The sequence below is a fragment of the Loxodonta africana genome, chromosome 1, assembly GCF_030014295.1.
Source record: "Loxodonta africana isolate mLoxAfr1 chromosome 1, mLoxAfr1.hap2, whole genome shotgun sequence".
In the NCBI taxonomy this organism is placed as follows: domain Eukaryota; kingdom Metazoa; phylum Chordata; class Mammalia; order Proboscidea; family Elephantidae; genus Loxodonta; species Loxodonta africana.
Window position 1 is genome coordinate 121163435 of NC_087342.1, and position 12214 is coordinate 121175648.

General features: G+C 37.5%; 1 protein-coding gene across 13 annotated transcripts in view; it reads left to right on the top strand.

Moving 5' to 3' along the window:
- Positions 1–12214, top strand: part of ZNF451 (zinc finger protein 451) — a 140582-nt gene that overhangs the window by 93890 nt on the left and 34478 nt on the right. For 6 of the 13 annotated variants that reach the window (XR_010322371.1, XR_010322373.1, XR_010322382.1 and 3 more), the window contains 2 exons: positions 2591–2659; positions 5299–5353. The exons of 1 other annotated variant lie outside the window; for it this stretch is intronic. Coding sequence is in view for 7 of the 12 variants with exons in the window: in XM_064287623.1 (XP_064143693.1) it covers positions 2591–2659; positions 5299–5353 (124 nt within the window). In the remaining 5 variants the exon portion in view is untranslated. Of the gene's footprint in view, positions 1–2590; positions 2660–5298; positions 5354–5841; positions 10552–12214 lie in introns of those variants that run through there. 6 more of the 13 variants (XR_010322374.1, XM_064287658.1, XM_023544651.2 and 3 more) reach the window with 2 other exon arrangements.

Below are 12214 nucleotides of genomic sequence, written 5' to 3' on the forward strand. Positions count from 1 at the left end.
GTGATGCCTTTAACCCCCTTATCCTTCTTCATCAATTCTATTTTATTCTGCATTCATTCTCACTGATTTAAAACTTGCCAAGATCCTTTCTAGTAGGCCTAACCGGAAGAGCTAGATAGACTTTGTCTTCTTTTAGGCCTGCTAACGTTTTTCTAACAAACGTGAGTTCATTCTAACTCAAGCCTCATGATTTAGAGATTCAGGTATAACATCACTTATGTGTTCAGTTTTAAAGAAGAAAGAACTCAACTTTATTGAGGACCTGCCACTCAATATGTGCCAGCCACCATGCCAGCTGTTTTTTATGTTTGTGATGTTTAAACATGTTTAAAGAACTTCCTCATGTTATTTTATCCTCTTGGCAATACTACGAGGTAGGATGTTTTCTATTACCCCATTTTATAGATGAGGAAGCGGAGATCCAGAAAGGTTAAATAATCTACCTATGACCATACAGTAAGTGCTTTTCTCCTTGTCAGTGTTGCCTGCTAAGGTTAAAGTTTTTACTGACACAAATACCTGATTTTATGATGTAGAGACATTCATCCATTGCGAGTTATTGGCGCTAACCATGTCCATGTAGAATGAAGGTAATGAGAGATGTTCTGTTGCAGTCTAACAATGCTGAGTTGTGTAAGGCTATCAGATATGAGTGGTTTTGAGTTTTTTTGTTTTAACATTCAGGAAGATGCTTTTTTTTTAAGTCAGAAGATGGGCTGTGCGTTCTTGTACTTAAAAAGCAAGCTGATCTGGTGTTGAACGTAGCCAAGGAAAATGTTTAACACTGCAATTCCATAGGATCTTTAGTCTCATAAGAAACACGAGTCCCATCATTAGAAGCTGCTCAAAATGTTGCACAAGAACTGTAAGCACAGTAATGAGCTATTTTAGTATAGCAACATGCATTTTCTAAGAAATTCACTAGAAATCCTTGCTTCGTCCCCCTTTCCACAGTGTTAAGTGTTTCAGAATACATAAAAATTAGTATCTTCAGTGTTTTTCTTATTTGAACCAGTGTCAGTTACCTTGACAATGAGATACGATTGCTTCTTTTCTTGAGGCCGTAGAAGTGCATTGTAGTGATGAGCATATGTTGAGTTAAAGGGATCATGCCATCACCATTGTTTATTTACCCTGTATGACATTGTTTCTCAGCTTATTGTAGTACATTCTCCATATGATAAAATAACTATGCTCCTTTTTACCACACTGACAGTGTTTTGCTTTTTTTTTTTTAAATTTTGCCAAGTGTTAGATTACATACCTGAGCTACACTTCTTGATTGCTGAATTTCTGAGTTACTATTTTCCACTGTTTCATGGTGACCTTTGTTGCTAATATAAAAAATTTTGTGGGCTCTTAGAAATCTGTTTATATAATAGAACTTGACCATACCTAATTAGTTGAAGAACAGGACATACTTGGTTTGATTTATGTAGGGTTTTCTTTTAAAAAGGAGTCCCTGGCTGGCGCAGATGATTAAATGATCAGCCACTAACTGAAAGTTTGGCAGTTTTAACTCACTCAGAGGTGCCGTGGAAGAAAGGCCTGGTGATCTATTTCCAAAAGGTCATGGCCATTAAAAACCCTGTGGAATGCAATTCTACTCTGAAGCACATGGAAATGCCATGAGTTGGAATTGGCTTGATGGCAACTGGTTTTTGTTTTTTTCCCCTTTTAAAAATAGTTTTGTATGTTTAGTTGTTTATAGTTCTTAAGTAAATTAAACATCTTCCTTGCAATTTTATGTAAAGTATTAGTTTACCTAGAATATTTCTTAGATAATGAAAGGGTAAACTTGAGGATAGGCTGTTATGAATTAGTGAATTCAAACTGAAAAATTTTTCTGTACTTCAAGATCTTTTTCTTGAAATGGAACACTTAATAGGCTATTTGTTTCGTGGCCTAGGACTTCATTGTATCCATTTGATTATGGCTTCACTTTGGAATGGGGGGAGGCATTAAGAATCATACTAATTACTCAGATTTTTTAAACCATCTCAAATACTGAACATAATAGTAGTTCACCCTTGCTGTGAAAGTGTAGCTGATGGAGGAGCATTATACCCTATCAAATAGACATTGTATAAAATAATTGTTGAACTTAGTTCTAAAAGCCTAGCTGCCTATTGTTTCCTCAGCTTGTCAATGAGACTGTGGTTGGTTCTTTTTGGCACCGTCCTAAAAATCTATGTGATACGTACCTGTGATATACAAAAGGAGCCCTGGTGGTGCAGTGGTTAAGTTCTCAGCTGCTAACTGAGAGGTCGGTGGTTTAAACCCACCAGCCTCTGTGAGCGAGAAAGATGTGGCAGCCTAGTTCCGTAGAGATTACAGTTGGAAATCCTATGGGGCAGTTCTACTCTGTCTTACATGCTCTGCGTCAGACTTGACAGCAGTCAATTTGGTTTGGGTTTAGGATTATCTGGTAAGCATTAAAAAAAAAAAAAAGTGGTATAATACTGATTAATTGTAACCAGTAAGTTTGGATATGGGAGAAGACATTGAAAATAATAGTTTGAGACTACATAAATTATAGTACAATTACTTTTTCAGAAATTTATTTGCATTTACTGATTCTGCCTTACAGAATCTGACAGTGATGATAACCTGGGTATAAAAAGTACTTCAATAGGAGAAGAATTCAAATCCACAGAAGGTAACCTAATGGGATCAATCCTTTACTTCTTTGTTGTATGTGTATTTTTTTTTTTCTTTTTGCTTGTCCCCATCCCACCCCTTCATCCACCCTATTTCCTCCTACCCCTAAAAAAGAATCTTTTTACTCACTTTAGAGGATGGTTTGCATTTCCTCTTTAAATTATTCAGGGAATGCTAGTTTAGGAGGCTAGAACGGGGGTCAGCCAGTTATGGCCCTTGAATCAAATTTAGCCTACTCTCTGGATTTGTAACGAAAGTTTTATTGGACATAACCATACTCTTTTATGTAAGTATTGACTATATGGTTGCCTTCATAGTACAACAGCAAGGTTGAATAGTTGTGACACAGACCATAGGCCCCCTCAAAGCCTAAAATAACTACTTCTGGCCTTTTACAGAAAAAAAAAGTTGGTTGAACATTGGGCTAGGAGGAAATTTTGGTCTTCTGATTTTTACTTATTTTGGTATATGGAGCAAAGAACTTTCAAGAGTGTTAAAAGATATGCAGTAGAAAAGCATGTATACCTAAATATTTATGGACTGTTTCTGTAAATCAGAATTCTTTTTCTTAAAGGAAAAGCTATTTCTTTCCTTAGGTTAAAGAGAACTTTTTGTGTCACTTGGCATCAAATCATTTACTAGTTGTATTACTATTTGTGTTATATAACCATTCTTTACTTTGGTTTTCCATAACAGGCTGTGCTTCTTAATAATTATGGGGGAAAATGAAATAATGGATTTAAAAAAATACTTTGAGCTTCGCTTGAAGAAGTTGAAACTATCATATTAGCATCCTTGACATTAAAGGACAAGAATTATAGTAGTGATCTTAATGTACACCCCAGTGTAGCATTTGTTGTTAGTTGAGGGTGGGAATGTAGAGGTTAGGAAGTAGAGAATCAAATGTGGGTTAAGCATACATGAACAATGGCCCAGTTGATTGGTTTTCTGTGCATTTGCTTGTTCTCTCATATAGTACAATTAGTTTGACTAAGAGCATATGAGGGCTTTGTGTATTTAGGAGTTTGGGAATTTGAGTCTGGCACTGAAATTGTATTTGATGAAGTGGGGCACTCTAATCTTTTTTATAGCCAAGATTCATTGGTTAACAAAGTTGGCAGTAAATCTACAGTCTAATTGGAAGCAAGCCTTTTGACCAACTTGTTTTCCCAACATGGTCTTTCAAGGTCCAGCTCAATGCTTAGCAGCCACATAATGATGAGTTAAAAAAATGAGAAAACTGTTGTGAATTTTAAACAAAAACTGCCAGCTAAGTTGTTTATCACAGCTGCTAAGTGATAAACACTGTTGAACAGCTAAGTAGTTCAGACTGCCACTCCATGACTAATCCCATGGAAAATGCCAGGCAAAATTATAGCTTTTAAATAACTGTACTTTGGAAGCCTTCACACTTTTGGTCCCCTAGCTAACCCAGGAAATCTGAGATGTGTATTACTGGTTATAGACCAGAATTTCTGACATGTTATTATCTATGTAATGTGTTTTATGATTTGGAGATTGGAAGGAATTTTTACATTTTTTGTGATTCTTTGGTTTGGAAAAAGAATCATTGTTAATGGTTTCAAGCAAAGATACTTTAAACTTTAGTATAATTTTCAAGAAATATTAAAGGGGAACACGTGCATGTTCACGCTTGTGTGTGTGTTTTCTTGTTTCCTAATTCATGCTGATAAAATAAGTATGACAAGCACACAGTGTTCCGTGTAAGGTAAAGAAAAATGGTCTCATTTGACTTTCTTCTTATATCCTTCCTTTTCCCTTCCTCTTCACCCAAGAAGAACTTGCTCAAATGTCCTCTCTTAGGTTTTACCGTATGGCATTGTCATTTTGTAGGCAGTTTTGTAAGGTTGGTACTTTTCTTAGATTTCCCTTCTTTAGACATAGTTAACCATTGCCTCCTCTAGGCACCTCACCCTCTGTCCCTACACCCCTCTCCCCAGAATTAATCTATGTGGTTACCCTACCACATTGATTTAAAATATTTTTGTCCACTTTTGGACTGTGAGCTCCTTGAGAAGTGGATTATTTTATTTATCTTTATTTCAGTGGCAGCTAGTACAATGCTTGGCAGTAAGTGATTGTTTTTTGAACAAATAAACTTATGTTAGAGCCACCGGGACTCATCTTTCTATAGCTGGGCAAGAGAAGTTTAGAAAGAGGCTATTTGGCTGGGTGTATTAATATTGGATGATTTTGTTGCACTAAGGAAGCAAGGTAATGTTCCAGTTCAGGCCTGATAGACATTCAAAAAGGTTTAAATAACTGCTTTAAAAGATTTCTTCATTCATTCAATTTTTCTTTTCTAGGTCTATTTCTCCTACTCTTTTCTCTCAGACCTAGAAAAGAAAAATAGAGACAGACTTCCCACAAGTATCTTTACCATTATGAGCCCTCTAGGATATGGTCTCTAAAGACCTAACTGTGTTGCATTTTTTGATTTGAGGAAAAATGAACATATCCTTTTGTGTTATTTACCCATTGAGTTGAAAGTGGTTAATTTTGACATAGGTCAAGTTAATAATAGGTACCTTTTATGAAGCACCTAGGAACTTTGATGTATTATTTCTTTTACTTTCACAACTACTTTGTGAGTTATGTATTTTCTTCATTTTATAGGGGAAGAAACTGAGGCTCAGAGAGAATCAGTAACTTTCTCAAAGCAACACAGCTAGTAAGTGACAGAGCCAGGATTCAAACCTGGAAAATAGTGTTGGACTGTAATAAGGTGACCATATAATTTCTTATTCAAATGTTTTTGAGACAGAAAGGGGCACTATTAGTGCCAGAATAACAGGAGTAAAATGGAACTGACTGGAGCAAACTGGGATGTATGGTCACTTAATGCATAAAGCCCATGTCATTTCATCACATAGTGCAACCGATCATGCATGTACACCCTTGTGTCCTCTCAACTCTGATAGGTTTCTCACCCTCTGTCCCTGCACCCCTCTCCCCAGAATTAATCTATGTGATTACTGAAAGCAACTGAGCAATTTTTCTAAGGATCATCTCAAAACAGTTGTTGCCAATCAAAGGACTTCAAGAACCAAGAAGCACCATTGATTACCCTATTTTCCTTGCATCCGCATGGCCTCACAGGTCATTTCTTATACAAACTTATCATTGTGATTAGATCCTTAAATAAAATATTTCTGACAGGCTGTGGTGAAGAGGAGAGGGACTCCTGGACTCTGAGAAAGAAGTTTAGCCGTTCTGCTTTAACCAAAGAGTCTCACAACCAATAGTTCATAATTAATTAATTAACTAATAAACCAATCAAACAATCTTAGTTCAGAGGTAGGTATTTTTTCAGTTTCTATTATGATTCCTTCTTTGATTAAAGTTATTTAGAAGTATGGTTTTTAGATTTACAGCATACTTAAAAAATTTTTTTTATTTACTACCAACTAGTGAAGTGCCATGGTAGTTAAGCGTTCGACTCCTGACTAAAAGCTCAGCAGTTTGAATCCACCAGCCGCCCTTGAAAACCCTATGGGGCCGTTCTACTCTGTTCTATAGGGTTGCTATGAGTTGGAATCAACTTGACGGCAGTGGGTCTGGTTTTGGCACCAACTTAATTGCTTTGTAGTCAGAGAACATAACCTCTATTCTTTGTGAGATATCCTGTATGGTTCAGTATGTGTTCATTTTTTTTTTTGTATAAATGTTCCATGTATGTTCTCTAATTTTTGATGCTCAAGGTCTGTAGACAAGTTTGCTCATTGTGCAGTTCTGTACCTTTATTAATTTATTGTCTAATCTATGAGTAATTATGAGAGATATGTTAAAACCTACTATGATGGTAAATTTATCAGTTTCTTCCTGCACTTACTAGCTTCATATGTTTGGAGGTTGTATTATTAGATGCATACATATAAGCTTCCAATTATTTTATTTTTATCTGAACCTTTTACCATTATGTGGTGACCCTCATTACCTATGATAATGCTTTTTTAAGTTATGATGTCTATATCTGATATTGGGGATACACTGGCTTTGCTTTGGTTTGTACTAGGTATATTTTTCTCCACTACCTTTTAAAATTGAACCTTTCTTATACCCTTAGGTTTTAGATACGTCTTTAGTTAATATTATGTATTGGGTTTTTCTGATGAGTTAATACAAGATTGACTTTATTTCTTTCTTTAATATTTCATAAAATTCACTAGTGAAACTATTGTCCTGAGGTAATCTTTAAGCCTTCAACCAGAAATATCCCCTGAAGTCGTCTTAAAACCGAGCAATAGCTGAGCTTAACCAGTAACAAAGGTCTGCCTTGAGCATTATGCTCTTTTAAGAACTATCTGTATGGGATCAAATTGACAATAGCCAACTCGAAAGGTTAGATAGGCACCTTAAGGGGCAGTGTGTTTATGTTAATGAAGGAAGAACAACTTAGAAAAGGAGGGTGAGAATGATTGCAAACTTAAAGAATGTAATCATGTCATTAGATTGTACTTGTAGAAACTGTTGAATTGGTGTATGTTTTGCTCAATAACAACAAAAATAAATAAAATTTAGAAAAGAAAAAAAATTCACCAGTGAAACCATCTGGGCCTGGAGTTTTCTTTGTGGAATTTTTTTTGATTAATTCATTTTCTTTAATAGATACAGAGATATTCAGATTTTCAGTTTCATCTTTTATCAGTTTGGGTGAATTCTATTTTTCAAGAAAATGATCCATTTTACCTAAACTGTCTGTCAGTATAAAGTTGTTCATAATAGTATTCCATTATTATATTTTTTATTTCTGTAGAGTCTGTGGTGGAATCCCGTCATTTATTCCTATTTAGTGTTTTGTTTCCTCTCTGTCTTGATCATTCCAGCTATGGGTTTATCTATTTACTTGATCTTTTTAAAGGAATGAACTTTTTAAAAGTTTGATAGTTTTTTCTACTATTTGTCTGTTTTCAGTTCCATTCATTTCTGCTCTTTAGTATTTCTTCCTTTCCACCATGGATTTAATTTGCACATTTTTTTCAACTTCTGAAGATGGATGCTTAGACTGTTGACTTAAAACTTTTCTTGTTTTCTAACAGAAACATTTATGCTATATATTTCCCTCTAAGCTAGGCTCAGGGAGCTCTGGTGGTACAATGGTTAGGCACTCAGTTGCTTACTGAAAGATTTGGTCGTTCGAACTCACCCAGCTGCCCCGTGGGAGAAAGACCTGGGAATCTGCTTCTGTAAAGATTACAGCCAAGAAAACCCTGTGGCACAGTTCACTCTGTCCCGTAGGGTTACTCTGAGTCAGAATCAACTTAACAGCACCTAACAAGCTAGGGTTGGCAAGCTTTTTCTCTAAAGCAAAAAGAAAACTAAGCTAAACCCATTGCTATCCAGTTGATTCTGACTCATAGTGATCCTATAGGACAGGGTAGAACTGCCCGATGGGGTTTCCAAGGTTGTAATCTTTACGGAAACAGACTACCACATCTTTCAACGGTGGAGGGCTGGTGGGTTCAAACTGCCGACCTTTAGGTTAGCAGCTGAGCACTCAACCATAAGGCCACTAGGGCTCCTTTTGGAAAAGCACCAGATAATAAATATTTTAGGCTTTGTGGGCCCTGTGATCTTTGTTATGGTTACTCAACTTTGTTGTTGTAGCATGAAAACAGCCTCAGACAATACGTAAATGAATGAGTTTGCATGTGTTCCTAATTCGAAAATTCTATTTTCAAAAACTCAACGGGCTGGATTTGGCCCACAGGCTGTAGTTTGCTGACCCTTGCTCTAAGCACTACTTTTGTCCCACACATTTCACATTTTGTATTTTCATTATCAGTCATTTCAAATATTTTCTGATTTTCCTTATATTTTTTTCTTTGGCCCATTGACCCTTTAGGAATGTATTGTTTCATTTCCATTTAAATATCTTATTGTTATTCATTTATAATTTAATTGTGATGTGGTAAGAGAACATACTCTAAATTTCTGTCTTTTGAAATTTGTTGAGACTTATTTTATGGCCCAGCCATTGATCTGTCTTGGTGAACATTCAGTGCGTGCTTGAAAATAATGTATTTTCTTTATTTATTGGGTAAAATTTTCCATAAACGTCAGTTAGGTCAAATGATATAATACCATCAGATCTTCTTTATCCTTACTTATCCTTTTTTGTCTGGTATCAATGAAGAATATCTCTTACTGCAAGAGCAGATAAACTCTGTACCACTGGTGGATTTTTATACTTTTATATCTTGAAGTTGTGTTCCGTTGAATATATATTTCTGATGTACTTTTCCTATTGAACTGACCCTTTTATCGTTATGAAATGTTCTTTATCTCTGATAATACTGTTTATCATGGACTCTACTTTGGTGTTAATGTAGCCACTCCAGCTTTCTTTTTTTTTTAAATGATTTTTATTGTGCTTTAAGTGAAAGTTTATAAATCAAGTCAGTCTCTCACACAAAAACCCATATACAACTTGCTACATACTCCCAATTACTTCCCCCCCGCCATGAGACAGCCCGCTCCCTCCTTCCACCCTCTCTTTTTGTGACCATTTTGCCAGCTTCTAAGCCCCTCTACCCTCGCATCTTCCCTCCAGGCAGGAGATGTCAACATTGTCTCAAGTGTCCACCCAAACCAAGTAGCTAACGCCTCACCAGCATCCCTCTCCAACCCATTGTCCAGTCCAATCCATGTCTGGTGAGCTGGCTTCAGGCATGATTCCTATAGTGGGCCAACAGAAGTCTGGGGGCCGTGATCACCAGGGTCCTTCCAGTCTCAGTCAGACCATTAAGTCTGGTCTTTTTATGAGAATTTGGGGTCTGCATCCCACTGTTCTCCTGCTCCCTCAGGGGTTCTATGGTGTGTTCCCTGTCAGGGCAGTCATCACTTGTGGCCGGGCACCATCTAGTTCTTCTGGTCTCAGGATGATGTAGCCTCTGGTTCATGTAGTCCTTTCCACTCCAGCTTTTTTATGCTTAATGTTTGCAGTATCTTTTTCCATCCTTTTATTTCAGGTCTATTTGTGTCTTTTTTTAAATTGTGCTTTAAGTGAAAGTTTACAGCTCAAGTTAATTTCTCATACAAAAATTTGTACACACATCATTATATGACCCTAGTTGGTCTCTCTATAATATGACAGTACATTCTTCCTTTCCACACTGGATTTTCTATGTTTATTCACCCAGCTCCTGTCCCTTTCTGTCTTTTCCTCACGCCTCTGGACAGGAGCTGCCCACATAGTCTCATGGCTCTACTTGAACTAAGAAGCACACTCTTCATGACTATGATTTTATGTCTTATAGTCCAGTCAAATCTTTGTCTGAAGAGTTGGCTTCAGGAGTGGTTTTAGTTTTGGGTTAACAGAGAGCCCAGGGACCTTGTCTTCCAGGGATCCCCCAGTCTCAGTCAGACTGCTAAATCTGGTCTTTTTACTAGAATTTGAGCTCTGCACCCCATTTTTCTCCTGCTGTCAAGGACTCTTTGTTATGTTCCCTTTCAGGACGGTCATTGGTGTTAGCTATGCACCATCTAGTTTTTCTGGTCTCAGGCTGATAGAGTCTGCTTTATGTGGTCCTTTCTGTCTCTTGAGCTCATATTTTCCTTGTGTCTTTGGTATTCTTCATTCTCCTTTGCTCCAGGTGGGTTGGGACCAATTGATGCATCTTAGATGGCCGCTTGCAAGCATTTCAGACCCCAGATGCCACTCACCAAAGTAGGATCCAAAACATGTTCTTAATAAACTTTGTTATACCAATTGACCTAGGTGTCTGCTGAAACCATGGTCCCCAGACCCCTATATTTGTGACTTTGTTTATTGAAAGTGTATCTCTTAGAGATACAATATGGATGGGTCTTTTTTATTTAGTCTAACATCTCTACTTTTTAATTGGACCATTTAATTGAGTAACATTTAATGTAATTACTTATGGTTGGAGTCAGGCTACCTTTTTTTTCCTTTGTCTCCTCTCTTTTGCTTCTTAGTTACTCCTTTCTTGTCCTCTTGGATTATTTTAATATTTTTATTTTATTAAACTTAATGTATTTATTCAGTATTTTGATTTATTGTCTTTTTAGCTCTACCTCTCTTTGCATTGTTTTTTTAATAATTTTTATTGTGCTTTAAGTGAAAGTTTACAAATCAAGTCAGTCTCTCACACAAAAACTTATATACACCTTGCTGCACACTCCCAATTACTCTCCCCCTAACGAGACTACCCGCTCTCTCCCTCTACTCTCTCTTTTCGTGTCCATTTTGCTAGCTTCTAACCCCTTCCACCCTCTCATCTCCCCTGTAGGCAGGATATGCCAACATAGTCTCAAGTGTCCACCTAATCCTAGAAGCTCACTCCTCACCAGCATTCCTCTCCAACCCATCGTCCAGTCCAATCCATGTTTGGAGAGTTGGCTTCGGGAATGGTTCTTGGCCTGGGCCAACAGAAGGTCTGGAGTCCATGCCACCAGGGTCCTTCTAGTCTCAGACCATTAAGTTTGGTCTTATGAGAATTTGGGGTCTGCATCCCACTGCTCTCCTGCTCCCTCAGGGGTTCTGTGTCATGTTCCCTGTCAGGGCAGTCATTGGTTGTAGCCGGGCACCATCTAGTTCTTCTGGTCTCAGGATGATGTAGTCTCTGGCTCATGTGGTGCTTTCTGTCTCTTGAGCTTGTAATTGCCCTGTGCCCTTGTTCTTCATTCTCCTTTGATCCAGGTGGGTTGAGACCAATTTGATGCATCTTAGATGGCTGCTTGCTAGCATTTAAGACCCCAGACGCCACTCTTCAAAGTGGGATGCAGAATGTTTTCTTAATATTTTATTATGCCAATTGACTTAGATGTCCCCTGAAACCATGGTCCCCAAACCCCTGCCCCTGCTACACTGTTCTTTGAAGCATTCAGTTTATTCAGGAAACTTCTTTGCTTTTGGTTTAGTCCAATTGTGCTGACCTCCCCTGTATTGTGTGCTGTCTTTCCCTTCACCTAAAGTAGTTCTTATCTACTATCTAATTAGTGAGTACCCTTCTCCCACTATCCCTCCCTCCCCCCTCTCGAAACCACAAAAGAATGTTTTCTTCTCAGTTTAAACTATTTCTCAAGTTCTTACAATAGTGGTCTTATACAATATTTGTCCTTTTGCAGCTGACTAATGTCACTCAGCATAATGCCTTCCAGGATCCTCCAGGTTATGAAATGTTTCACAGATTCCTCACTGTTCTTTACCGATGCGTAGTATTCCATTGTGTGAATATACCACAATTTATTTATCCATTCATCTGTCGATGGGCGCCTTGGTTGCTTCCATCTCTTTGCTATTGTAAACAGTGCTGCAACGAACATGGGTGTGCATATATCTGTTTGCGTAAAGGCTCTTATTTCTCTAGGATATATTCCAAGGAGTGGGATTGCTGGATCCTATGGTAGTTCTATTTCTAGCTTTTTAAGGAAGTGCCAAATCGGTTTCCAAAGTGGTTGCACCATTTGACATCCCACCAGCCGTATAGAAGTGTTCCAATCTCTCCATAGCTTCTCCAACATTTATTATTGTGTGTTTTTTGGATTAATGCCAGCCTCGTTGGAGTGA